The sequence below is a fragment of the Epinephelus lanceolatus genome, chromosome 15, assembly GCF_041903045.1.
Source record: "Epinephelus lanceolatus isolate andai-2023 chromosome 15, ASM4190304v1, whole genome shotgun sequence".
Taxonomy (NCBI): Eukaryota; Metazoa; Chordata; class Actinopteri; order Perciformes; family Serranidae; genus Epinephelus; species Epinephelus lanceolatus.
In genome coordinates this window covers 35,017,373-35,044,914 of record NC_135748.1, presented here as the reverse complement: position 1 = coordinate 35,044,914, position 27,542 = coordinate 35,017,373, and the positions used below count along the sequence as shown (strand labels likewise).

Here is a 27,542-nt window from a genome sequence, read left to right as displayed (position 1 = left end):
TGTCCCCGGTGGACATGATTCACTGTTGAATTCTATTGCAAACTATTTGGACTGATTATTATCTCTATATTTAAAGAAGCTGTCTACGACATTCAGAGCATATCTATGGTTCGGAGTCTGAGCCGAGATTGCCTGGACACGACTCCCAATATGGAGGTGACTGAGCCGGCGCTAGCAGCTAACAGTGCTAACAGTGCAAACAGTACTAACAACTGCAACAGTGCTGACAGAGCTAACAGTGTTAACCTGGGGGGGGAACTGGAGGGTGGGCATTACGCTTCTGCAACAATGCCATTCCTCCAATGTGGGTCAGGACGGCATTATCAGCAGTAACTGCCCTATGAGTGTTGTGCAGAATGGCAGGGATTAGCTCGCCATGCGTGAGCCACAACACCATCAACCACGACAAAGAACAGAGACACTCGGAGAAAGAGTGTGACTTCATTCTCTGCTCAGGATGCCATTACTCCACGCTCTTTACATATCAATCAGTGGTTTATCTGTAGTTCCAGTTACAGCACCAGAGCCAGCAAAAATCGGACTGGTGACATGTTGGCAGATTTTCGCTGAGAGATGGGGCCAGGGACTGGACCGTCATGGTGAAGAGGGAGCTGAGCCGGAATGTGAAGCTTGTGATTTACTGGCCCATCTACGTCCCAACCCTCACCTATGGTCATGAGCTGTGGGTAGTGACCGAAAGAATGAGATTGTGGATACAAGTGGCTGGAATGAGTTATGAGTTTCCTCAGTGGGGTGGGGCGTAGAGATGGGGGGGGGCCTCAGACATCCGGAGGGAGCTCAGGGTAGAGCCGATGCTCGAGGTGGTTCGGGCATCTGATCAGGATGCCTCCTGGGCGCTACCTGTTGGAGGTGTTCCAGGCACGTCCCAATGGTAGGAGGCCTGCTTCCCCCATGACCTGGCCTCGGATAAGGGGATAAAAATGGATGGATGAGCGGAGAAATCTAGACGCTGGCAAGATGGAGGGAAGTTGTGATACAAGCTGGTTGAAAATCATCTCTTTAAGCGAATATGGAAGAGCGGTAGATCATGTGATATGATCAAAAGCTTCAAAGGGCTGTTAAACTGACCTTGTGGTAAATTTGTTTTGTCGACTGCTTTAAATACATTTTTTTGAATCCCAGAATCCAAGAATACGTCCTCCTTTTGCTCACTATCCACACAAAAAAAGCATGTTTTTCCTTAATGGGCGTGAACTATTGGTGATATCTGAATCCTCTTTTAACGCTCTGTGATGTTTTATGTTTTATTCAGAGAGGCAGACTGATAATAACTGATTTAATCATTCTCCTAATGAAGACAGCTTTTAGTTTAGTCAATAAAATATTCTACTCTGGCCAACACTGGTTGCTCAAGGTCACAGACAGCTGAACACATTTCTTTCAGAGGAGAGTTGAAGCTGCGTTGCCATGGTAACTCTGTCAGCAAGTGGGTAGTGAAGGACCCAAAAATCTACAGCAAAATAACTTCCATCATGTCAGACAGACGTGTGTCAGAAACAGTGTGACCAATCAAACTGGTGTGAATCAGCGAAGCCTCAGGAAGAAGTTTCTGGCATTGTCACTGAGAGAACAAATTATTCTTTAATTGCAAGAAAACAAAAGCGAGCGCTGGCTTGTAATGGTACCCAGGGGCTGGATAATGAGACAAAAAAAACAATTGGTGGAGACACTGAAAAGCATTATTTCAACGCACAGCTTAAACAAATGGCGTTCCACACAGACACAGTCAATTCTTCAGACACCCTGAAGCAGCCGAGAATCGCTTAAAAATAAAAAATAAGCCCAATCAGATTTACGCTCAGTGTGAAACCACGGAAATTAAAATGCTGCAAAGCTTTTGTCCTCCATAAGACCTTTTTTTTGTTATGGCTGGAGAAGCTCCAAATCCTGGGTGGAGCTGTCTGCAACAACCAGAGCATGAGAAAGAAACACTGCATGAAAATAAATGAGTGTCACTTAAAATTCCATTGTTATCAACAATATTTAGCCTGTTTTATATTTCCTTTCCTATTTTAATGTCATCTGTGGTTTGACCAAAACAATGATGACGTCCAATTTGTTTGTTCAAAAACAAAACCACGCTTTCTTTCTTTCTTTTTTAGTTCTTTAACGTCTTCTGCTCCTGCTGAGTTCATATGACATGTCACATGACTACAAGACGCAAAATAAAAAAGCTGAGTTGTAAAAACCCATAAAAAACCCAATTCCTAAATCAAGTCTGTTAACAAATGATTTCCTCCCGGGATGAGAAAGAGGTGTCATTATGTTTTTAACTTCTTCTCAGAGGGTGACGAGCCTGACTCGCCCTCCTCTGACCCCACGTGAGTCCGTTTCAGGGCGCTCTGTGCCAGGCTCTTTTCCCTCTGCGGCCTGGTGTCTTCAGGTGTGACGCCAGTCTCTTCCTCTGATTCTGAGGAGACGTGGGGGTTCTCTCTGACATAAGATGCTACAGTCCGGTGTCGCCCGTTCACTCCTGGGCTGTGTCGGCTCGGAGAGTTACTGTATAACGCCACCGAGCTGCTACAGGCCTCTCCGCTGTCAGAGCTGTCCAAAGCCGTCTCTGCAGCGGCGCATTCCTCAGTCCTGTGTCCATCCAGTGAGTGCGGAGACGCAGCTGGATGTCTTTCCAGCTCAGTCCTGTCACTCCCTTCCTCGTGCTCTTGGCTCTCGGGGGACATTACTGGGCTCAGACACACAAAGTCAGAAGGGCTCAAACATTTTTCCTCATCTCTGGCTCCGCCAGCGCCGGGCTTGATTTGGAGGGAGTTTTGTACCTCTCCTGAGGAAGAGGAAGACAGGTCATCGATCGATATTGACGGGTAACTGCAGGAGTCGATGGCTGAAAACAGAGCCTGCACAGACTCGGGTCGATCCCCAGCTCTGGAGACGACATGCATGCGTCGTCGCCTCATGACATTGCGCCGCCTCACCGCGCTACGCCGCTCCTCGTCGTCACTGCTGGAGCTGGAAGTTGATGTTGAGGAGCTGGAGGCTCCGGCAGGAAGTGAAGGCGAGGAGGTGGGGCTGGACAGCGTGGAGTTGTCCCTGGGACTCGGGGAGCGAGGCCGTGGCATGGGGTCGAGCCAAAACTCACTTGAGTCCGAGTCTTCGTTCACAAGGAATCCAGATTGATGCCGCTGATGGCGGCTGCGCCTCCTCGGCCGCTCCTCCACCTCTGCTTCGACGTGCTCTTCCCCTCCTGAGGCATCAGGTCCAGCCAGCGAGGAGGACGACGAGTTATCCGAGTCACTGTGATGACCAGCAGCAGAGACGGTGGTGGGAGCTGTTGGAGTGGCTCTCGTGGTGCGACGTCCCCGAGCGTGGAGCTGCATGATGGCCTCCTCACTCAGGTCGCTGTCAGAGTCGGAGCTCCAGCCCTCGATCTCTCGACGCACCAGCGAGTCGAAGAAAGCCATCATGCGCGGGTCCTCCTGGATGGACTGGCTGACGTAGTCGTGGGACAGACCGCTGCCGCTGTTGAGCACCAGGCTGATGTACTCCTCGTGGGTGTAGAGGCTGCGGGACTTGTCCTCCACACGGCCCTCCAGGTCACCAAGACTCTCGGGCTGCTGGTAGGGACTCCACACCTGAGACAGATGGAGAAAGGAGTTGTGGATAGAGGAATGACATGATGAGGACAGGATAGTGAAAGGAGAGTAAGGAGACAAAGAAAAAAGACATTAAGTTGGACAATAAAAAGGCAGAATGACAGGATGAAAAATGAACGGAGAGAAGGGAAGTTTCAGGTCAGTTTGACAGATCCTCTCTTATTTATAGCCTTTTATTACAGAACACCTGGACCTGTATCACCTTTCACTCTGTGCAGTAAAATGTACAAAACACAGAGATTGTGTTACTGTCCTGACAAAGAAGATGCTGAATCTCTCCTACCAGTGTGCAGATGCTTTTGTGTGAATGGTTTCTTCTTTTACATTGATTTTTAGAATGTTTGTGAGTAAGAAACCACATTTCCTGATTACCTTAACATGATAGAGTTCTCAATCAGAGGAGTACGTATATTCAAAGACAGAGAAAATAAGAGAACATTTTAGATATGTGACACAGCAAGCTGACGGTCAATTGTTGGCCAATTTTGGGCCGTCAATGAGCGTCTGTCACTCTAATTTCTGCAGTCTGTCCCATACCGTTGGCACTTGTCGGCAATTGTTGACTGTGTTTCGGCCAGTTCAGCATGTTGCACTGAGCTTAACTGCCAATCACTCTGCCAATCATTCTGAGCTTCACTGCCAATCATTCTGACTGGCAGTTAAGCTCAGTGCAAAAGCGGAGAAAATAAAATGAGGAAAGTAAACAAAAGACAGAAATCAAGAGGGTGTGAGATCAAAACAAATTTGTTGTATGACGTAAGATTATTTTTTTTTAGCCATTGAGCAGAATCAGTTCATAATTGTTTGTGTTATTTTTTTTACAAGCACACTGTAAATACCGTTTGTTCTGGGTATGAAGAGTTACTTCATCTCACACTGGCACAGAACGTATGGCTAGCTGGCTGTTGGCTGTGGTCGACATTCAATGTTCGTAGTTTTTTAAGTCAGTTTGGTGTGTCTGGTTTAGAGCAAACCACCAACAACCGAGTGAAATGGAAGACATTCGTCAATGGCCGATGCTCCCTTGAGTAGCAAAGGGCTTAAGTAAGTCAGTAAGTTGGTGTGTCTGGGCCTTTAAATTAAACTATAATTAACAAGCTTTATTGTATTCTTGGACAAAAGTGGTAATCGAGTTGCTTGCTGACAAATGTAACCTCCTTCAACGCAATATATTTGTGCAAACATAAACTATTATATCAGTGTGACAGGATGACAATAGAGTCAGTGTGACATATCGTGTTGGGTGTGTCGAGTCATTTATCATGTGTAGAAACAACTACTGGATGCACTGTTGCCAGATTGGGCATTTTTTCCACCCGGCTGGGCAACTTTTTACTCAAGTGGGCAGGTATGAAATGGTTTTGAGTTGGAATGAGAAGTTATAGATGCATGCAGATGTCATTAGACTCAAAACAAAGCACCAACCACAGGCTAGAGCAAACAGTCTCATTTTACAGCTAAATAGTACACTAAAATATGTTTCTGGAAACATCAGAGACGAGAAACGGGCAATGCAGTAACAGTATCTTGGTTCATATTTGATCAGCACTGCCTAGTTTAACAGTTTGACTGCAGTTCACAAGCAGTGACTGACATGATTAATAGCTGCTTTAGAGAATCCTCGGCTCTGATTGGTTATTTCATTCAGGTGCGGTGGATTTTAACAATGCTATTAAGAGTACTAGGAGGAGGAGGAAGAGGAACGTTATTTTTTCTCCACAGATTATGTCTCATGCCCTACTGTGTGGATATAATGACAGTTTCAGCAAATAAGGAGTAATGTTTTTGTAGCTTTAATTGTCCCAGTTATTATGACTGAGACTGACGGAGGAGGTAGTGACTGAAAACTGATGACCAAGTCTAAATTATGTGAATTTAAAAATGTAGAAAATTATTTCCTCTCATAATTATTATTTTGTTATAAAGCCACCACTCTATGAACACCTTGTCAAAGCTTACATATGTATCCATGATAACTTTTAAAGGTTAATATGATGCTATCCAAAGGCTTGGTCAAGATAACCTTATTACTGTAACCCTGGTTTTGGCCTAATTTGCAAACAGGAGACCAGAGCTGCTCTTTATTTTTCTTCCTGCACTCATTTTCAGCCACAGAACATCGTGAGAACAGCTGAGTGGGAGTGAGCTGCTCATTGATAGAAGTAAAGGATAACAAACAACATGTGTTTGGTTTCTATGAGCTGCACAAAATAACTGACTGATAATGCTCAACTGAGTCAGTCAAAAATCAGCGACACATTCAGGCAACTTTACACCTGGTTTACCTGCCTGGTTTATTCATCAGGTCAGCACCAGGAACACAGTGACTCAGAGAGCTTTCACTGAAAAGGACTTATGATACAGGAGCGCAGCAGCTCTGTGATATGACTGTTATTCCAAATGCACAAAATCTTAATATTGTGAGCAGTATTTTTTGAAAAGGCAGGCTCGTGTCAAAGAAGTCAACAGATCAGAACAAACTGCTTTTAATTTTAACTACAAAATAAAACTGCTGTTGCAGCCTAATACCAGCTGTAATACAGCGACAGCTTTAGCAATAACACTTGATTTACTCTTTTGCTTATAAAGCCTTCAGTATTTGATCCAGAATACCGAGACTTTTTAAATCCTGGCAGTTGATCGCAGTCTGGATCTGGTTTCAGAAACACTGTATCTGTGGAACCATTCATATCTTCCCATGACCCAGTTTCTGAACGCTGCCCAACGTCATCTGTCACAGACGACAGTCAATAATGGGGGGAAATCCATCTTTTTTCACTCCCCACTCCACGGAGGGAAGTCGCAGCTCAGGCAGTTGCTGCGTGGTGTCATTGGAGATCCATGTCTCACTTAAGGGCACGTCTACTGTCTGAGGACACAGACTCACATTTAGTCTGTCCACTTATAGAACAATTTCTCCAACCACTGCAGCAAATACAAGATTTACCTCTCTGTACCTCACCTCTAGGCCCTGAAAAACACAGATGTCTTAAATGATCATTCGTGTATCAATTATTCAGCCTGTGTTACACTGAATTCTTTCTTTTACAAGTAGCGCGCCTGGGCAAGTGCATGTTTAACTCGGCTCATGCATTCCATTGAGCAGCGTTTAAACGCACGCATTTGCCCAGGCATGCTACTCGTCTGTCTGTGCGTGTTTTAAAAAGTAAGTATTTAACAAAAGTGGATGTGTTTGAGAAGTACTGAGCACACAACTGGATAAATGAACTTTGATTATACTGCATGGGCAAATGGATGTTTTGATTTGTTTTGCAGTTGTTAAAAGCTGCCCCCCTTTACTCCAATTCATTGAGAATTTTCTCAGTTTTTGGATTCCTCGTTCACCACAGAGGCATGCGAAAAAAAGATTTCTTCACTAATTCAATGCACTATAGAGTGAGTAATTGATATACAAATGATAATTTTGTTCCTTTTGACTTTCTTTCTCAAAGGGTAAGTAGAGTATTTTTCAACCTGGACCCCATGTTCCCATGTTTTTGTGTCTAAGTGACTATTGGGAACAAAATGTTTTAAAATTAGTCCAGTATTGACCTTTCACTGAGCCCTGCCCCTAACTGCACTCCCTGAAGAAATACTATCGTATTTTTGGAGAAATGAACCAGTGATTCCAGAGAGAAGCAGACAGAGGGGTCTACAGTCTGTGTTTGAAGGATATATCCAGGATGTCAAACTGACTCAGCAGCAACAACAGGTTAAAAAGACAAAGATAGTTAGAAGCTAAAGCCAAACTATAGGCTACAGATCACAGTGTAAAAGTGAACCACCACATCACTGCTGATCGCCACACAAGACAATGAATATAAAGGGAAACTTTGCTGTTATTGAACCAGCTGTGTGGCATCACAGTGTGTGCAGATGAACAGTGTTTGGCTTCACTCCGTGCTGCTGCCAGCACCTGGACCTCCACTGCCAGACGGGCAGGGATCTCCAGGGGAAGTCAAACAACATTCATCAGCGCACAATGTGATGACACACAGCTGGTTGAATATCAGCAAAGTTCCCCTGCTTCCCTTCACTGGTTCCTGTACAGCAGGGTCGCTCTTTGTTTCACTGTTATAATCATTAAAAAGCAAAAGCAGCATGTGTATACATTCAGTAGGCTATATCTTCAGTAGCTAGCTAGCTAACCCTACACTTTTCAGGGTTTGATTTTGGTCTTGGAACAGGGAAGAAACGTATATCTTTTTCCAACCTCTCCAGGTAACAAGTATCATTAATACACGACGTGCCCCAGGCACAACATTTAGCTCCAAATCCACAAAACCAGCCCGAAAATGAAGGAAATCTGAGTCAATGGAGCACAGCTGAGTTGTTGTTGGACCCTGGTCTGAGCCGGCCCGATGCTACGTTATGATTGGCCAAGTCTGAGTCCAGGGGTGGGACTAAGCGAAGGATCAAACAAGCTGCGACCTTTTTGTTAAAGAGTAAGATCCATTTTGATTAGGCAGAAACAGCCCTAAAATCAGCATCACCTATTCCACCAAACTCCATTTAAATCAAGTGTTTTTGGCGTGTATAGAGTCAGCATATTTTCACATCTAACTGGGTGAATTAAGGGTTTATTTCAACTCAACCAGAGTTGGTGATTGTTGGAACAGTGGAAAGACAAACCAAACCCGCTTTAAAAGTTTGAATGAAGTGTGTTTTACAGTGATTAAATCACTGTTTATCTAAATGGAGTCTGGTGGGTTTTGCAACAGCATTTTCAGGGCTGTTTCTGGTTAAACAAAAAGGATCTTACTCTTGAACAGAAAGGTCTATCTCTGGAGGGATCCTTTCCATGATGTTGTCAAACACTTATAATAACAATCTGAGCCTGTCAGTGGCAAAAAAAAACACTTATAGTGGACGTAAATTGACAGTGTGTGCATGCCCCATGTGGTTACACTGCAGCCTGTTTTGTGGCTGCCTGCTGTGGTGCTGTCACTCAATACTGGACCAATTTAAAAAGTCATTACTCTCATTAGTTACTTAGACAACACTGGTAAATGGGGTCCAGGGTTGAAAACACTGAACGTACCCTTTAAAAACACAGCAATATTGTTTCTTTACTAACCTTGATGACTTTCTCCACGCCAGAGGAGCAGATCATGTAGGTGTGAGGGTTGAAGCGGACCTGGTTCACAATGGAGCGGTGACCCTTCAGGACCATGAAAGCCCCGTTGACCACACGACCAGGGCCGCCTTGGAGGAAGAAAACGATGTGGGTTTGTTTAATGTGACACCAGCAGACAAACACATGAGCTCAGTCACAGAGATACAACACTATGCCAAGCATTTGTTCAAACAAACACATCCAGCTTTACAGAGACAGCCATGATTATTTAATCTGAGAATACAGACTGTGAAATACCCATTAGTCTGACACATAACTGGCCCAGTGCACATATTTTCAGTGTGAGAAACTCCATAAATGTGTCAGGTGGAGCTATGAACGGCCACATTCCTGGAGTGCTGCATTTTTGGAATTTTCTTTCCAGAATAATTACATCTGAGGCGTGTTCACTGTAGGTCCATGTGGAGCAGTCACTTTAAACTTTTAAGCATTTACCTTTCGTTTTTTAGTTTGTCTGGACAGGTGACAACATTCACACTCAGGAAAAGTTGGACACAAGTAAGAACTTAAACTGAACCAATGCCTGCCTACTCATGGTGGAAAATATTACACCAAACCCCCTTTAAGAAATATGAAATATTAACAATTCTTTAAGTGTTCACAAAACCACAGAACTCTAGAAATACAAGATAAAAAGCATCATATGTCGACAGTTTTCTTGTCAATTCCGCATCAATAAGATAAACTGTATCTGCGTACAAACTCTAAATTTTAGATTTTGTCGCCTCAGCTTGCTACCAGTTTCCGTTGGTTAGCTGGGTGTCTACAGATATAACCAAGTTAAAGTTAAGACTTTTCAAAGACCTTGCATTAAGAATACTTAATTTAACATAATATAAGACTTTTAAAGACCTTATATCAAGAAAACTTGATTTAAGACAATTTAAGACTTTTTAAGACTTTATGTTAAGAACATTTAATTTAAGACATTTCAAGACTTTTTAAGGCCTTATTTTAAGAAAACTTTATTTAATACATTTTAAGACTTTTTAAGGCCTTATATAAAAAAAAACTTAATTTAAGACTTTTTTAGGCCTTATATAAGAAAACTTAATATAAGACATTTTCAGACATTTTAAGGCCTTATATTAAGAAAACTTAATTAAAGACTTTTTTAGGCCTTATGTAAGAAAACTTAATATAAGACATTTTCAGACATTTTAAGGCCTTATATTAAGAAAACTTAATTAAAGACTTTTAGGGCCTTATACTAAGAAAACTTAATATAAGACAATTTCAGACTTTTTAAGGCCTTATATTAAGAAAATTTAATTAAAGACTTTTTAAGGCCTTATATTTAGAAAACTTGATTTAAGACAAGTAAAAACTTTTAAAGACCTTATATTAAGAAAACTTAATTTAAGACATTTTAAGACTTTTTAAGGCCTTATATTAAGAAAACTTAATTAAAGACTTTTTTAGGCCTTATATAAGAAAACTTAATATAAGACATTTTCAGACATTTTAAGGCCTTATATTAAGAAAACTTAATTAAAGACTTTTAGGGCCTTATACTAAGAAAACTTAATTTAAGACAATTTCAGACTTTTTAAGGCCTTATATTAAGAAAATTTAATTAAAGACTTTTTAAGGCCTTATATTTAGAAAACTTGATTTAAGACAAGTAAAAACTTTTGAAGGCCTTATATTAAGAAAACTTTATCAAATACTTTTTAACACTTTATACTGAGAAAACTTAATTTAAGACAATTTAAGACTTTTTTAGGCCTCATATAAGAAAACTTAGTTTAAGGCCTATATTAAGAAAACTCAATTTCATACAATTTAAGACTTTTTTTTAATATAAGACAGTTAATATAAGACATTTTGAGATTTTTTAAGGCCTTATATTTATAAAACTTAATTTAAGACAATTTAAGACTTTCTAAGGACCTGTAGACAACCCGTTTCAGTGGGAGGAGACTGTTGGAATGAGAGGTCGAACCATTTCAAATTAAAGATTTCTCACTAAAATACGTGCTCAGATACACACTGAATTAGACACAAACTCTTATTCTCTCCACAACATCACCAGTTTCTCCTCCTTTTCCACAGTACAAGAGAACCGAGACTTGTTCATGTTCTTGAGCCTCCCCGGAGTCCCCCCCCCCCAATGTTTACTGTCTACCTGCTTTGCTGCTTCCTGTTTGGTGCTGGAGAGAGTGCAGCTATTGGTTGTTAACAATGTTCATGTCATTGAACTTTAGTATTTGCATCAGATAAGACTTTAAAAACTGAGATGATATTAAACATGTTTGATTTAATGGAAACGTCAAGATGAGGAAAAAACTGACTTCAGTCAGCTTGAACTGAGTTTCATGACCACCTTACTCCAAACAATCACGATCACAGGAGCGTGTGACAACTCTGGCAAAACTCTCATGATTTTATTGAACATTTGAAATTTGTCTTCCACCGTGAAATCACTTTAAAAGTGGTTTGGTGTAAGGCTGGCATAAGACTACAATAAGAGGCTGATATGTGATCGTTTCTCATGCCTGGAAAGTATACTGTGACCAGAAGAACTGAGGGCAAACCACAGTCTGGGCTGATGCTCCTTGGCAGAGAGCACAGAGACGTCCATCATTCTCTCTGGAGGTCAGTCGGGTTTGTTTTGCCTAGTCTGACGCCACTGAAATCTTTAACCTTGCAGGATGACAGGTCACATAAACTTGTCCTTAGAGCAAGTATTTGCAAGCTGTGGTACATCTGTTTATGAACCCTGACTTCCTGATGAACAGTGTGAACTTAAACAAACCAAAAACACAAAATGAAACTATAAAAAAAGTATTTAGCAGAGAGACAAAAGAAACATTCACATCATGGGAGCTAAATGACATCTTGTTCTAACACCATTTTTAACTTCCATAAATTGAATCCCATACCTGAACCTGCAGGTCGGCCGATACGAGTACCAATCCCATACTATTTTTTTTGAAAAATGTTAACAGCTGTATAATACTAACTAGGGCTGCCCCCTAACAATCGACCAAACGTTAGTCGACTAGAGAGGTCATTGGTCGGCAAGATTTCATTGGTCATTTAGTCACAGAAAAAAAAAGGAAACTATTAGAAGCTGCACCTCGCCCATATAGGATCCAGCATTTTAAATAGTATTGGAGGTATTTATGATGCTGGTATTGAAACACCTCTACTTTTCTGACATGTGGAGACCCAAAACTTACTACGCATCAGCATACGTCCAAATAAATGTGCAGTCAGTGCAGACAGATTAAGTAACTCACCTGCTTCTGGGTCCTTTGGGATTTTCCACATGTAGAGGTTGAAGTCATCCGACCCTGACAAGATGTACTGAAGGACAAAACAGAAGGATGTTTAGAAGTTTAAGTCTGCTCCGTTTCTTTGGACAAAACTTTCCATATATACAGAACATGTACACACAGATTAACTGAGGCAGAGGAACCCTGGGGGGTCAATGTATGGCACGAAACCACCAGATCTTATCGCAGCGCTCATCGTCTCATAATGTGGATCAAACACGCTCCTGACATGACATGACAGTCTGACCCCGACACAGCTCCTGCTCCTCGTCTGAACTGTTATTAGACTTTGTTAACAGATGGTTCCACTTAAAGCTGTCGCTTAAGGTAAGTTTTGACAGAGCCGCAGAGTGGGGGGATGTGCTCGGGTCTTATACATACATGTGTCTTTTAAAGAACCATATAGGGAAGGAAAGGGCTGGCAGCCAGTGATGGAAAAAGTATTCAGAACTTTTACTCAAGTGAAGTAGTAACATCAGAGTGAAGAAATACTCTGTTACAAGTAAAAGTCCAACATTTAAAACTTCACTTTGGTAAAAGTACTAAAGAACAGTTGTTTTGTTGAGTTACTGCCTCCAGCGAAGGAGTCCAAGTATCTCAGTGTCTTGTTCTTGAGTGAGGGTAGAATGGAGGCCGAGATGGGTTGGCAGTTTGGTGCGGCGTCTGCAGTGATGCGGGCACTGCGCCAGACCATCGTGGTGAAGACGGAGCTGAGCCAGAAGGTGAAGCTTTTGATTTACTGGTCCATCTATGTCCCAACCCTCACCTATGGTCATGAGGTCTGGGTAGGGACTGAAAGAATGAGATTGCAGATACAAGCGGCCGAAAAGAATGAGAAGTGTGTAGTGATACGGTTGGCAGGTGTAGTTTGGCAGGGACAAACTAGTTCCTACAAGAAACTTCTGTCATCAAGGTCTGTGGATTATGTTGAGTAACCAGGTCATGATTTCTGGAAAGAGACATTGATGTTGAGTGCCATCTAGTTCAGTTATACTCAGAAGACATCCATCCATTTTCTTCCACTTATCCGGGGCCCGTTCGAGGGTACTCTAGATGTCCCTCTCCCCAGCGATGCTTCCGAGCTCCTCCTGGAGGACCCCAAAGCGTTCCCAGGCCAGATGAGATATGTAGTCCCTCCAGCATGTTCTGGGTCTGCCCCAGGGCCTCCTACCAGTGGGACATGCCTGAACACCTCTAACAGGAGGCACCCAGGAAACATCCTGATCAAATGCCCGAACCACCTCAACTGATCCCTTTTGATGCAAAGGAGCAGTGGCTCTACTCCGAGCTCCGTGTGGATGTCTGAGCTCCTCACCCTATCTCTAAGGCTGAGCCCAGACACCCCACGGAGGAAACTCATTTTAGCCGCTTGTATCCACGACTTCATTCTTTCAGTCACTACCCAGAGCTCATGACCATAGGTGAGGGTTGGGACATAGATGGACCAGTGAATCGAAAGCTTTGCCTTCTGGCTCAGCCGCCCTAAAGACAACGGTTTGACTGACCACTGCAGAAGCTGCACCAAACTGCTGATCCATCTCATGCTCCATTCTACCCTCACTCCTGAACAAGACCCCGAGATACTTGAACTCCCTTGCTTGACACAATAACTCTCTCTGTGGCTGAAATCTCAAAGACTCTGCACCTCACACAAACAATCTAGATTGATAAACAGCACTACAGGTAAGAGGAAGAATATGTTTCTCTTTTGTTTCGGGGTGAACTGCCCCTTAAAGTACAGCTGACTTTATGCACTGACTTTAATATCTAGGAGAAGTATTATAAATGGATGTAGCCACAGCAAAGCGGCTCACGTTGTGGTTGCACCCTGTGGCTGTGGTTACAGTCTGAGCTCGGATTTTCTCACCAATATATGAGCGTTTGGCTGGAGGCTGGTTCTACACTCGACTTTTATAAGCATCTACTAAATATTTAGGTGAGCAGTGTGAAGGACCAGAATGTTTTCCTTCTTAAAAATACTCCTCTGTTCATACTTGGCTCTTTTCTTCTTCCTTTTAGCACTTTTCTGTTCAGCTGCAGTGTCTGCTGAGCTTTATTTTACCATCTGGACCGGAGGCACATTTTTGTTCAATCATTTACATTAGTTTTTTGGCCTTGTCTCGTGCTGCTGGTTTTCTGACATTCTGTCAAGTTGAGAATTATTTTTGTGCCGTTTTATCTGCCAATGATTTAAACAAATGTCTTCAATTTCCTTCTGTAAATATTCTGCTGCTCTCCGTGAGCTTTTTCAGTCACTCGCTCAAGTCACTGTTTTACCTCCTTTGGTAAGAATACCAGTCGTCTATGACTTTATCTGAAAAGAACCTGACATAAAATGCTCCGCAGTCATTTAAAACCATATCACTGTTACTCAGACCACTGTAGCTTCAGGGCACATGAACACACTCTGAACTGAACACCTGTGTGCTCCACCTCAGGTTCCCAGAGGACACGTCAAGAAGGAATGTCACACCTGTAACTCCCTCCCTTTTTCCTTTCCATCATTTTTGTGTGGTGAGTTGCCACCCTGCACCTCTGCTTTCACGTCACTCTGAGAAAATCCTCTGCTGTCTGTGGTTCTGCGTCTATATGAGGAAGTTTCTGAAGAACCAGAGTGCTGTGAGAGCAGTAAATAAACAAGCCGAATCATCTGGTTAAACTCGATCACGGTCTGTGTCACATGTTAAAGCTTCTCTTTTCCTCTAAACTCTGCTGTCTTATTAAAATTCACATCCTGTATTTACACTGTATAAATTATTCTGCATAAAAATCCTAAAGAAATTTTCCAGTTTTGTTCTCAAACTGAAACTGTGGCTTGCTCACGACCCTCCAAAATAAATCTGTAGGCAGTCACACTCGCAGTCTGTAAGCTCACACACAGTGGGAAGGGGTGATATGAATAAAATTGTCACTGTATAAATAATCTCTATAAACAGATATCTGCATATGTATGCAGCATTTACAGGCAACAGGACAAGATTTTGGTACCAGAAACATAAACCAAACCAATAAAAACCACAACAAACCAATAGCTTTTTCTTTCTTCTCAGATATCTGTATGTAGAGATGAGTCAAAAGATGTCGTCTCTCAAATACACTAGTGTGTCTCAAGTTGCTTCCTGTTACATTTAGAATTGATTTTTATCTCCTCCTCCTTGTATACAAAGCCCTAAATGAGCTCGGACCAAGCTACACTGCTAACACCCTTGTTAACTATCTGCCTCCAAGAACACTGTGATCATCTGCTGCTGGTTTATTGGAGGTTCCCAGCAACAGGAAGACGAAGATCAGGGATGCAGCCTTCGTCAATTACACCCCAAAGCTATGGAACACACTACCTACAGATATCAGGGAAGCTAGCTCATTTAATATTTAAAAAAAAAGCTAAAAAGGGTGCAAACCTCCTGACTCCACCACTCAGGACCAAGCACCAGACCTGGGGTTTCAAACATAGGGCCCATGGGTCAGAATCGGCCTGCCAAAGGGTCCAATGTGGCCCACTAGATGACTAGACCAAGAGGTGCCAGGTTTCAGGAGCAAGTTAAACAATGCCTACTTCATGTCAAATTCTGTTTCAGAGGCTTTTCCTCCCTGACCAGAATACAGCCCTCTGCTACGACAATAAATACTTACTGTGACTGTGTTTAAAGATACTGAACACTGTGCCAGATAATGTCAATCAGCAGCTTCAGTTCAAAAGAATCTGTATCGGGAAATGTGTGGATAAATGTACATGTAATGACAGTGAGAAGTCGACTGACTGAATGTGGAAAAACTGACATACTGTATAGAGTATTGTGCGGTGGTTTTATTGGTCCAGCCCATCTGAGATCAAACTGGGCTGTATAACTAAAATGAGTTTGACACCCCTGGAGTAGACGGTATGTCAGTATCTCTGGTTGACAGATTTATATCATGTAATAGTATTTACTGTATGGTCATATTGCTATTGTTTGTTTTTACAGCCTCTAGTGGTCAAACAGTTTTACTGCAGCTCTGAGTGTATCACAGCAACTTAAAGTGATTATTAAACCCCAAAAACCTCAGGAGTAATATTAATAATAATATTTACCAGGCTGAAGAGCAGTGATTCACTGCCCTGTCTGAGAAGGAGTTTCACGTCTGTTGCATCACAGCTGGATGTGGTCAGTAAATGTGCTCTGTTGCATTTGTAACTACACCTAACAGTGATGTCACAGTGTCCTGACATACCCTGGAGTACACTGTACATCACTGCAACAAGGTCAGAAGGTAAACCAATGACATACAGCAGAAAATAAATTTTTTCTCTTGTTTCTTTCCCTAAAAAGGGGGCGTGACCTTGGTGATAACAGGATGCCTGTCTGGGCTATGTGTATAATGACATTTTAGTGGTCACGCTGAAAAAGTGATGAGTTGTATGCATTTATTGTTTATTTATTGTCGACATAATTATTTAATGTTCCTCTTTAAACATATCTGAATCATGTAGAATTAACTCGATCTGAAGAGATTTGAAGTCTACATGTCTCAATCATGTTGAAATAAACAAAAGAAGTCATGTTCTGTTCAATGGAATGGAAAGCCCCGCCTCCTGGGAACGGAAAGGGTAATTAAAACCTAACAAATCAGTCAAAGGTAGAGATGGTCTCTTGAGATGCAGCATTTTTAGTGCGCTTTTATCCAGTTTATCTGCTGGTTAGCACTTTCAGCTAATCAATGCTAATGCAAATGTTAGCTACGATTTGCTAGCCAAGCTAACATTAGCCTCAAATATATTTCAAAACCATATTTGTTAACATTAATAATTCCAGAATATTTCCAGATATTTTTCACCAAGTAAAAGTTATTTTTGTGATATCGAATGTGTTTTTGTGCTTATGCTTATAACATAAAAAAATCTTAAAAGTTACACGATACATTGGAGTTATATTAGCATTAAGAAATCAAGTTGGAGTTACAGATAAAAATCAGGTACCATGGACATGATTAAATTACTCTGACATTATACAGTAAGTTGGTGTTACAGTAACTGAAAATTATATGTAAAGACAACATGATTCTTTTAAACAGTCTAATGTGAATTAAATGTATTTTGGTTTGACGAGCAATGGTTATTGAGAAAATTTTTAATGGTTTATGTGTTCATTTTAATGTGTTTGTGTGGGACCACTGAACACATTAAAATCAAGTAAATCCAAAAAAATTTTTTCCAGTGCGTGCGGGGCAGCACTAGATTTTAAATCAGTTTTTTTATGAAAATATTTTCATAAAACTGCCCAAAAAATTTATAAATATGTTCAAAACTATTGCAAAACATTCTGTTAATTTCAAACCATTTCCTAGAAAACCTTTTTTTTAATCTTTTAATTTAATTTCTTTTCCAGGAATTTCATGACTGTGGGAACCCTGTTTATCTTTGTCGTAAGTTGAGAAAAAGAAAAATGCTTAGTTTATATCTTTAACTCAGACTCAATTATATACGTACGCATATGAAAAGACTACATCTAATAATCGTGAGTAAATTATAGGATTATTTATGACTTCTGTTTGGGCTTCAGGCCACAATCTCCACTCATCATTTAGAGATCAACAGTCTCTCTAAATTTCAATTCAGATCCAGTTTTTCAGCGCTACTTGGCGGCAGGTGAAGAGATTCAAACCAGCAACCCTCCCCTACAGCCCTGACCTGATCCTGTAACCTTTAAACTCCTTCACTCATGTAGAGAAGGATAACTTTTAAGCCTTCGTGAGCTGCACTGACACCCGAGAATGATGTTAACATAATAAACATGGCTGCAGGGTGATGTCATGTCTGAGGAGGACCAACGGGAGGACTGTTGGCTGAGCACAGGGGCTTCTGGTGTTCCTCCAACACCGAAAAGTCCCAATTTCACAGACGGAACTAATATTATTCTATTTTTACTCCGACTGCTCCCACATGTTCCTGATACTCTCCTTCCATTTAAAGAAACCACGGCGTCAGATAAAACAATGTCTCCACTGTTTGTGTTGCTCTATCAGAAGCTCAATCACACCCGGGAGAGCCATACATGCTGGCTTATATGTACATGATATGGAAAATTTCAGACATACATTTCCTTGTGTGTGGGTGGATGGTGTGTTTGGAAATACTGGGATACTGTTACACTTTGGAAATAGATGCCTTCAAATTCTGCTCGCCTCTTTTTGCCGTATAATTCTCTACTAGACGTACTGGTGATAGTTTTAGTTGAGGATTTGTGACCCACCTGATCTTTGTCCCCCGCAAAGCAGCAGCTTTTCATGGTGCAGGAGTTGAAGTACCCCTGGTTGTCGAACTGGAAGCTGGGCAGGCGGGAGTGCAGCTCGTAGAGGACGGGCGGCAGGCGGCGACGCAGTGCCAGCAGCTGGGTGCCGGTGCTGTTGAAGCGAACACTCATGGCGCTCTGCAGGGACATGCTGCCTCCGTAACGCAGCAGTGAGCTGAGAGAGTAGAGGGAAAGAACACATTAAAGCAGGGTGAGACTTGTACGCATGGATACTCTTATTTCCCAAATCTGCCTGAATCAGATGTCGGGAGAGTTGAGCTTGATATATTATCACAAAGGATTGTTAATGTCATTATCATAATGAGCCTGACGTTGATTAGTGGGAATTATTTACTTGATTTTGAATATCGTGAGCCCTGAGAGGCCTTGCTCCAAGTTACATAATAGATTGTTTATTGCCCTGTGTTCCTTCTCGCACCCTGAGATTCACAGATGCATCTTTTCTTGCTGTTCTGAGAGTGCAGATTAATTCATAAAGATGATCGAGCCTTTGCAATCAAAGCTCCATGACTTTGAAATGATCTGCCTGAGGAGATCAGGGCTGCAAACTCAGTCTCATCTTTTAACTGCTTTATTTTTGTGTGTTTACTCTGTGATGTGTATTCTGTTTTTACTGCTTTTACCTTGTTTTATTTGCTTTGTCTTTTATTCGGTTTTGTTAAGCACTTTGTAACCATGTTTCGAAAGGTGCTATTGTAAATAAAGTTTATTATTATCATTACTATTATTATATTTAGAAACCTTATGTATCAGTGTCAAAACCACTAATCTGAGACCAAGTTTTGACCAAGATCAGAGTGTATCAAGACCAAGACCAGACCAGTGAAAGTCCCACTCACAATAAAAATGTGAAGCCTGCAAACCACAGGCCACATTCCCACAAAAAAAAACAAACCAAGAAAACAAATGAAGATCCCTCTTTATGCATCTCTATTCTTCCACACTGTATATATGTATGCATCTATCATGAGAAATGTCTTGATAAAAATATTTAAGTCATTACAGAGGTGAATTTTACATGTGGAAATTTTTCTTCGTTTTCGATGAGGATCCAAATAAATACTTATCATCACATGACAGTCATGTGACCAGAGCATATGTATTTAAAGATGGCGTGTTCAATGGGAGAATTGGACTGTCCTTATTTCTTTCTGTCCTTTATTTTAACACATGGACTCATAAATATTTTACCGGTGTCCCCACACAGTGTTCTCTATGGTGTTTATAGTTTGTCTAAACATCTAAAAATACTTTTAATATAGAGTTTTTAAAAAAAGATGGCGTCTTCAGACATACAGCTGAGTCTGAAGGAGAGCATTAGCTTGAAACGTCACTTGTGGTTGTGCTAAGAAAACTGCATTTAAGGGATCTAGAGTGTGCAGACCTCATGGTTTTATGCCTCCGCACCGACAATAGCCATCCTATTTTCGTGAACGCGACATCTCAAGAACAACTTGAGGGAATTATTTTTTTTTCTTTTCAAATTTGGCAAAAACGTTCACTTGAAATCAACGCTGAACTGATTAGATTTTGGTGGTCAAAGGTCAAAGGTCAGTGTGACTTAACAGAACACGTTTTGGCCATGCCTCAAAACAAGCCCAAAATATATAATTTAATAATTAACTTAATATCGTAAACATGCAGGCGACTAGTTGACTAATGGTCCTAAATGACGACTACTGGTCAACCAAACTTAAAACAGATTTTTTTCTTCAAATACACTCGAAAGAGCTCATTTGCAAAAACAGATAAGAGCCATTCTTCAAAGTGCTCAGTTAAAAAAACATGATTCCTTGAAACATTTTGGATATCTTAGCATTCTGACTGATACTCACTGGTTCACTCACACAATAAATAATATCTGCTTTTCCAAATAAACACTTTCACGTTAACTGAAAGCTATTTTTAAACCAGATAGTACATTGAGGGATTTTCTAATCGTAAACAGCAGCCAGGCAGAGCCAGCAGTGGAGGAAGAGAAATGACTCAGTGCTTTCTTTTATTGGAAACACCATCAATTGTAAACTAGTAACCAAAACCTAAACCAAACCTGAGAGTGTGTAAACAGACACTCAGCACTAAGCGTTTTCACAGTCATTTTATCAGCATAAACATTTGGTTTTTGCAGCAACACGGAGCTGCAGGTGGCGGAGGGCCAGTGGTGATTAGTTTAACTGTGAGACAACAGTACCACCTGGTGGACATGAGCAGGACTGACATGCATCACAAGAGCAGATGAGAACGCCTGACTGTAAACTGACTCTGTTGATACAAACAGCTCCTTCTGTCCAAAATCAATGTTAACAACAAAACATCTGAAATGACCAGTAATGGGATAGTTCAGATCTTCTTAGTGGGGTTATACGAGGTACTTATCCACAGTCAGTGTATTACAGTAGATGGCAGTCGGCACGCCTCCAGTTTGGAGAAGCAGACAAGTTTAAGTTTAAGTTATAAAGCTATATTTAGAATATTTTCACTGCTTTTTCTCGCTGTCAGAGAGCAATGTCCAACAGGGAATTGAAACTTACCTAGTCTCTCTTCATGACCAGACTCCATTGAGAAAAACAATAAATTATCATCACAGAACACAGGAGCTGCTGGTCTACTGCTGCCTTGATTAGTTAGTTTGTTTGTGTTACTGTGTGACTTTGGCATCTTAAATGTTTAGTTCAGATTCACCAAAGTTACACAATAACACAAACAAACCAACAGATTGAGGCAGCGGTAGACCAGCAGCTCCTGTGTTCAACGAGCCTAAATCAGTGTTTTTGTCAATGGAGTCTGGTGGCTATGATGAGAGCATATACGCCAGGAACGAGATCCATCCCCCAAGATGTTTCCTGCTACCTTTTTTTTCATTACTATTTCCTGTTGGCCTGTTTATACTTTGGGCCATCACAAGTTGATAATGAGCACCCCCAACTTGTTGCCGTGTTGTCTCAAGGGGCCTGAAACCCCATTTTTTGGGACATGTCTCTGGCAAAATAGTGCAAATGCAAATGCTATGATGGCATAAATAGTTATACAAGTATGAAATTTGGCAAGGAGTATCCTGACACAAAGAGAAAAGTAGCAAAATAAGACTCTGGGGGCTTGCTGCCGTTTTATTTAAAAATATCACACACAACATCCTAAAAACAACAACAAAGAAACAACTATCCATTTGACAAATTTTCATTAAAAATGATTATTTTTCATCACTTTACACAACAGTGTGTTTTGCCACTTACCTTCTTCATGATTTTTCTGTTTTATTAACTCTAATGACTTTTATTAGCTGTAATTTCTGTCTTTGTTTTTATTACCTCCACTTCTCTTTATTTGCATGCTTGTGATATTATTCAGTGATGCTGCAATAAAAGCTAATTTCCCCACAGGGAGCTGTGGACTTGGGCTGTCTCTTAAAAACTGGGTCAAGAAGAGATAGAAGGTTTAAGAGCTGTAAAAAATAAAAGGTCTAACCTGCGTGGCTTGCGGATGTCCCATAATCCCACTCCCTCCTTGGAGTTGGCTGTGGCGATCAGCCTGGGCTCCACAGGGTTGAACATCACACTGTGGAAGGCGGAGGGGTAGCTGGCCAGGCAGAACGGCTCTGCAGGAAGAGATGAGATTTGAATTATAATAACATGATTAATAACATTTGTGTGAACTCATGTGGCAGGTTTTTAGGAGCTCTGACAATAACGGTTCACTCTGGTCTGGAGTGAAATATCTCAACATCTTGGCACAAAAACTTTTACTGACATCCATGGTGTCAAGTCAGTTTTTCCTACTGACTCTGGGGGTCCCCTGAGTTCTTATCTAGCACCACCACCATGTTCGCATCTGTTGTTTTGAGGGAAATATCTTGACAACTACCAAATGCACTGCCAAGGAATTTAATACAGACATTCATGAACCCCACAGGATGTACTGTATTTGTTAAATCACAAGTCTCCACCCCACCTGCATCAGACTGTCCCTGACTACACCACTCCCCCCAACATTATATAACTCCACCCTTCAGGCCTGTGACTCTCTTCTCCCTTCAAACCGTGCCAGGTTTGGACAGTTCTTAAGAAGAAAAAGAGTAATACCACAGTGGATGCATTAATGATGTGAGTTAAATCATAACCTAATTTACCAATATAATTATTATTATTGTTTAACACGATGCAGCGCAGTAACATTTTCTTTTAATACTCATTTTTATAGAAAAAAATAATCCGACAACCACCTTCAAAATGTTCACCCACCATGTCGACAATAAAGTGTTGAAACAGCTCCCTGGATCCTGTGTTTGAATGTGCTGCCCAACATCAGATGTTCTGAGAGCTAACATCAGCATAACTATTCAGTTTTTTTCAGTATGGTTGGCGACCCCTCCCCCGACCTTTCATCTAGCACCATCATCTTATGACAAAACGTGAGATTTCCATCAGCTGTGCTTTTAGTGCTTGTTTATGGTAGCATTTAGCTCAGAGCATCACTGAGCCTAAATACCACCTAGTTTTGTTTATACTTTCTTCCGTAATAATGCCAATAAAAATGTTTTTTCGTGATGCAAAACAGATTTTTTTTTCTAGTCTAGAGACAATAAATTCATTCCTGTAAAAATAAAGTCTTAATTGATATTAGGGTGTCTTAAATCAATCTTTCAAAAGTCTTAAAAATACTCAAACATGGGAGTTAGGATTTTATGAATCTGTTTTTATATTGAAATGTAAAACCATAAAGCATTTCTTGTTTTAAGGCTTTCAAAGAAAAGATTATAAATATTTATTTGGATCCAACAGTGTCCAGACCATCATTATAACTACGAGCGCCACCGTGGCTCAGAGGTAGAGAGGGTCCTCCACTAATCTGAAGATCAGCACTTCCATCCCCAGCTCCTCCAGTCCGCATGTCTAAGTCTCCTTGATCAAGATACTGAACCCCAATTTGCTCCTGATGGCTGTTCCATCGGTGTATGAGTGTGTTAAAAGCTGTGTCGCAGGTATGCTAGCCTCAGCCCCCAGTGCGTGAATGTGTGTATAAATGGCTTTAAAAAGCGCTTTGAGTGGTTGGAAGACGAGAAAGTGCTGTACAAGTGCAGGTCCATTTACCAGATAAGCATTCTTGTACCTGATTATTTTTGCCTGGATGTGTGTGCACACTTGGTCCCTCTTCTGAACACGTGCTTTTTAAAAAACTATTTCACAAATCCCTGTCACGTTGATGTCGTTTCATTTTTTTCTTTAACTTTGGTTATTGAAAAACTGGTCTTAATTTTCATTCAGAGTGATATTAAAACGTCTTAAATCTAACTGACCTTAAGTTGTAGGAACCCTGGAAGTAATTTTTAATATTGGAAAAATTTCTACGTATATTTATCACAGTTTTATGTTTGATACGACCTAGTTATACTCCAGGAGAGGGCAGTCAACTCACCAGCCAGTCCCAAACACTCACATCAATCACCAATTTAATCCAAACATTCCCCAGCCCAGGTGTATTTACTTATTTTAATGCATCACACTCATGGCTACAGAGGGATTAACACTCAAACACCAGCCCTTAGAGAGACAGCTCGACTAACAAAGGAGTGCAGAAACATCTGTGACTAACTGTCATCCTTTCAAACTGTGAGTGCCGAAACAGACGGACATAAAAAGCCTGCTGGCACACACAGAGTACTGATTACTGCTAAATGTATTATTAGGCCAACTTGGTCACAAGGAGGGCTTCAAAAATAGAAGGATGTGGACGTCATGCAAGATGATCCACTGCATTTTTAAAGTTATCAACAAGTCTCACTAAGTCCCATCTAGAGCCACTATACACCCTATTTTCAGTCCAGCAGAGTCCCTTAAATACACTGAGAGACTGACTGTGAGGGGCTTTTATATTACTGTTATATAGAGACAACATCAGAGAAGACACATGCTTTACAGACAAGCTGCGTTTGTGTATTTTTATTACCACTAAGACCACTGTAGGGGTTAATTTACACACTGACCCACCAGACTGAGCACCAACTAACTTCTCATTTATCTTCCAGTGAAGGAGGTTTGAGAGGCTGAGGCCACACGATATTTGCTTTCTTCTACAACCACTTCTTAATCTATCTTAAGACTCGCACAACAGCAGTGTATATTTTCATCTTTAAAGGCCCTGAGTCACCAAGCCCACGGTCAGCCGTCAGTCAAAGTTCACCCACTGGTGAGCATTTGCCGCCCTCGTCGGTGTGGTGTGTCCCGCACCATTGCCCCTCGTTGGCAACCTGTTGGCTTTTTTTGGCCGATTCAACATGCTGAATAGCACACAGCAGGAGAAACAGAAGTGACTCCCTCTTGGCTTGAGACCAAAACAAACCTGTTACATAAGGTGAGCCTAGTTTTCTTCAGCCATTGAGCTCTTTTGGCAGAAACATTTTGTGATGGTGTGTTGTTGTTCACTGTAAATATGCGCTGTTCTTTCGAGATTGGATTGTGTTGTTAAAGTGCTAACAGGCTAACTAGCATAAAGATGGTCTTCTGTTTTCCCTTTTTGAGTGATGAATGCAGACTACCGCTGTCTGCTGGTACGTAGAGGTATCTCCTCCCATTTAAGCGCAGAACATACGTGCTGGCTGACTGTCGGCAGTTTCAGTTTGGTGTTTCTGGGCTTTAAGGTTGACAGACTGGAGAGACTGATCAGTTCATTAGCCATAAAGTGGCAAGGTCTCCCCAGCAGGTGCATTACCAACATAAGGCTTATCAGAAAGGGCCCTCTAGAGCTCCTTGTGTCCAGTCTGGTAGAGGAGTACAAGCGCTCAAAGTAAGGTTGGAAATGACACTGATGGAAACCTGTGACCATGTGTAGCCCAAACAGCTCCTACACTCACTAATAGAAGGAAGCTGACCCCATCTGCAGCTACGCAACAGGCAAAGTCAGCCTAATTATAATGGTTATAATCAGTTATTTCTCTATGAGCTCTTTGTGACACCAAAGAACATAAATACGAACACTTTAGAAGCATTAAAGTGCTGCTGCATGAACATGTGTTAGTGACCAGAATTTGATTTCCCCACATATGTCCTGATGATGCAGGATGACAAACCCCAAAACTGTCCAATCAATGAGTTACCTGTCGTCAGTAGACCTTCATGTTAACTGCTCTTGGTTTGTTTGCAAAGAGTCAGTGTGAACAGGAACCAGAACGAAAACTAAAATACAATAATGAATAATTTTTTCCCTCAGGTGCGACCAAATGAACCGAACTACAGGTGAGAAAGCACCCTTACTTTTCTATCTATACTCTTTCTTACTTTTCTGTCTATCTAATCTTAACCCAGCATCTTCCACTCGGAAAGCCCCAGACGACACCATCACTCCCACTCACAGTCTCACCTATGTGCAACAACAAGGTATTGTACCATCTTGTCCTAAACTGAACTTCAGACCATAAGATATCATGTCGTAGGTGTCTGTGTGAGTTATCTGTTTTTTTATCTGTGTTTTTTGTCTTGGATTCTCATTTTTATTTGCATGTGGGAGACTTGAACCTAGGAAAGGTTCCTTGGACCTTGGGAAGGAATGTTGGAGAACCTGAGAACAAGAATTTCACAGCCAACGCCACTGTAATTGTTGTGCATGACAAATGAAGACTTGAAACACCAGGTATTGCTATATAAAATGATTATTATTATGACCAATGAGCTTGACAGGAACATACATTCCTCCTCCTCCTCCTCCTCCACTCACCTGCACTTGGCGGCTCGCGGGTGTCCCAGATAAGAACGCGCCCATCATCAGACGAGCTGGCGAACACGTTGTCATTGACCGGGCTGACAGACAAACTGTACACGGCATCGATGTGCAGGAACACGTTCAGAGTTTCCCGTCTGTTGGGACCGCAATCACCCAAATGTTAATTGTTTTGTTTGCGTAAATGCAAACTCAAGGGACAACAAAGCTTTTTATGATTGCTTTAAGTGTCTGAAGTGTAATTTAACCCACCTCTCCACATCATGAAGAATCACTTGCTCATCATTTCCTGCAGAACGACAAACGGACAACGTGTGGATCACACAGTGAAGGAATGCAGGTGCACAGGATGAGCGCTCTGCTGTAATATTTAACCTCAATGTTCAGATGCAAAACCTGCTTTGCCTTCAGGGTTTTTTAACAGCCATTGAGCTCTGTCATCTAAATCTTTACATACCATTATCAATATTCTTTCCTCTTGACTTAATTTGCATAGCGGTTTGAGAACAGTCAGTGAACAGAATTCACCACGTGAGTGAATGAATGACTTTATTTTGAGCAAAACATAAAATAAAAACTAAACAAACCAAGCATTAACAGACATGCTCAAAAAATGAGCAGGAAGAACTGAAAAAAAAAAAAAGTAACTACAATATTTCTGTGACCACTTAAATGCACATAAAAGTATCCATCAAATATTTTATCTAATAGAGTCTCTGCTCTCTGATGAAAACTAAAATTGTATCTCCGAGTGCATCAAAGCTTTCAGTTTAATCAGATCTACCTTCCACCTACAGGCCCCCAAGGACAAGCTACACAAACACCTACACAGGTCAAAGGTCAAGGATAAGGAATGAGCCTTTGCTGTTGTGACAGAGCACAGATCAGATGTATTTCTCGCTCTTACCGCCAGAGAAGACCTTCTTGTTGGTGCTGTCAAAGGCCAGGCAGAAGATGTTGGACAGGTGCTCGCCCTTCAGCTTCACAGGCTTGGAGCGAGCGTGGATGGCTTGTTCCATGTGCCACAGCAGCACCCGGCGGTCGTCTCCTCCTGCAACACATGATTTATTAGATGGATTGACAACACCAACACCACAGTGTTGTCTGGAGCAGTGGTTTCCAAACTTTTTGACTTACCTACAACCCCCTGTCAAAGGATGCATATGTCTAAGGTGTAAGCAGTTCAACCAAAGACCAATGTTTCATTAACAGATTGGTTAATTTCAATCAATTCTTAGAGAAGTGATTAGTTCAAATGTTCCAGTAATTCACAACAGAAGGAAAAGATTTAGAGCTATGATGGTCGATCACTCTTTGGACAGACAGAAAAGTAATTCAGCAACTATTTTGATCTATATAAAGTCCTTTTAAAATAAACTCCACCCATTCTCTGGTTCCAGCTTCTACAGTTTGCTGGTTGTCTTTATTTAATATCAGTATAAACCAGAGGTGTGGACACAAGTCACACAGCTTGGACTTGAATCAGACTCAGTTA

The 27,542-nt window shown here is 41.3% G+C and overlaps 1 protein-coding gene and 1 long non-coding RNA gene across 2 annotated transcripts in view; one reads left to right on the top strand and one right to left on the bottom strand.

The window, feature by feature from the left end:
• Positions 1 to 1,576: 1,576 nt before the first annotated feature.
• dcaf5 (ddb1 and cul4 associated factor 5) overlaps positions 1,577 to 27,542 on the bottom strand; it is a 28,796-nt gene continuing 2,830 nt past the window's right edge. The window contains exons 2-9 of the mRNA XM_033643039.2: positions 26,955 to 27,098; positions 26,300 to 26,336; positions 26,045 to 26,184; positions 21,803 to 21,932; positions 18,278 to 18,491; positions 12,012 to 12,078; positions 8,707 to 8,834; positions 1,577 to 3,608 (exon numbers count right to left, since the gene is read on the bottom strand). Of these exons, the coding sequence (XP_033498930.1) occupies positions 2,283 to 3,608; positions 8,707 to 8,834; positions 12,012 to 12,078; positions 18,278 to 18,491; positions 21,803 to 21,932; positions 26,045 to 26,184; positions 26,300 to 26,336; positions 26,955 to 27,098 (2,186 nt within the window). The 3' untranslated portion in view covers positions 1,577 to 2,282. The remainder of the gene's footprint in view (positions 3,609 to 8,706; positions 8,835 to 12,011; positions 12,079 to 18,277; positions 18,492 to 21,802; positions 21,933 to 26,044; positions 26,185 to 26,299; positions 26,337 to 26,954; positions 27,099 to 27,542) is intronic.
• On the top strand, positions 24,370 to 26,981 carry LOC117267263 (uncharacterized). Its single transcript, XR_004502549.2, has 4 exons — positions 24,370 to 24,685; positions 25,636 to 25,707; positions 25,838 to 25,960; positions 26,845 to 26,981. It is a non-coding gene; the product is annotated as an uncharacterized LOC117267263 (long non-coding RNA).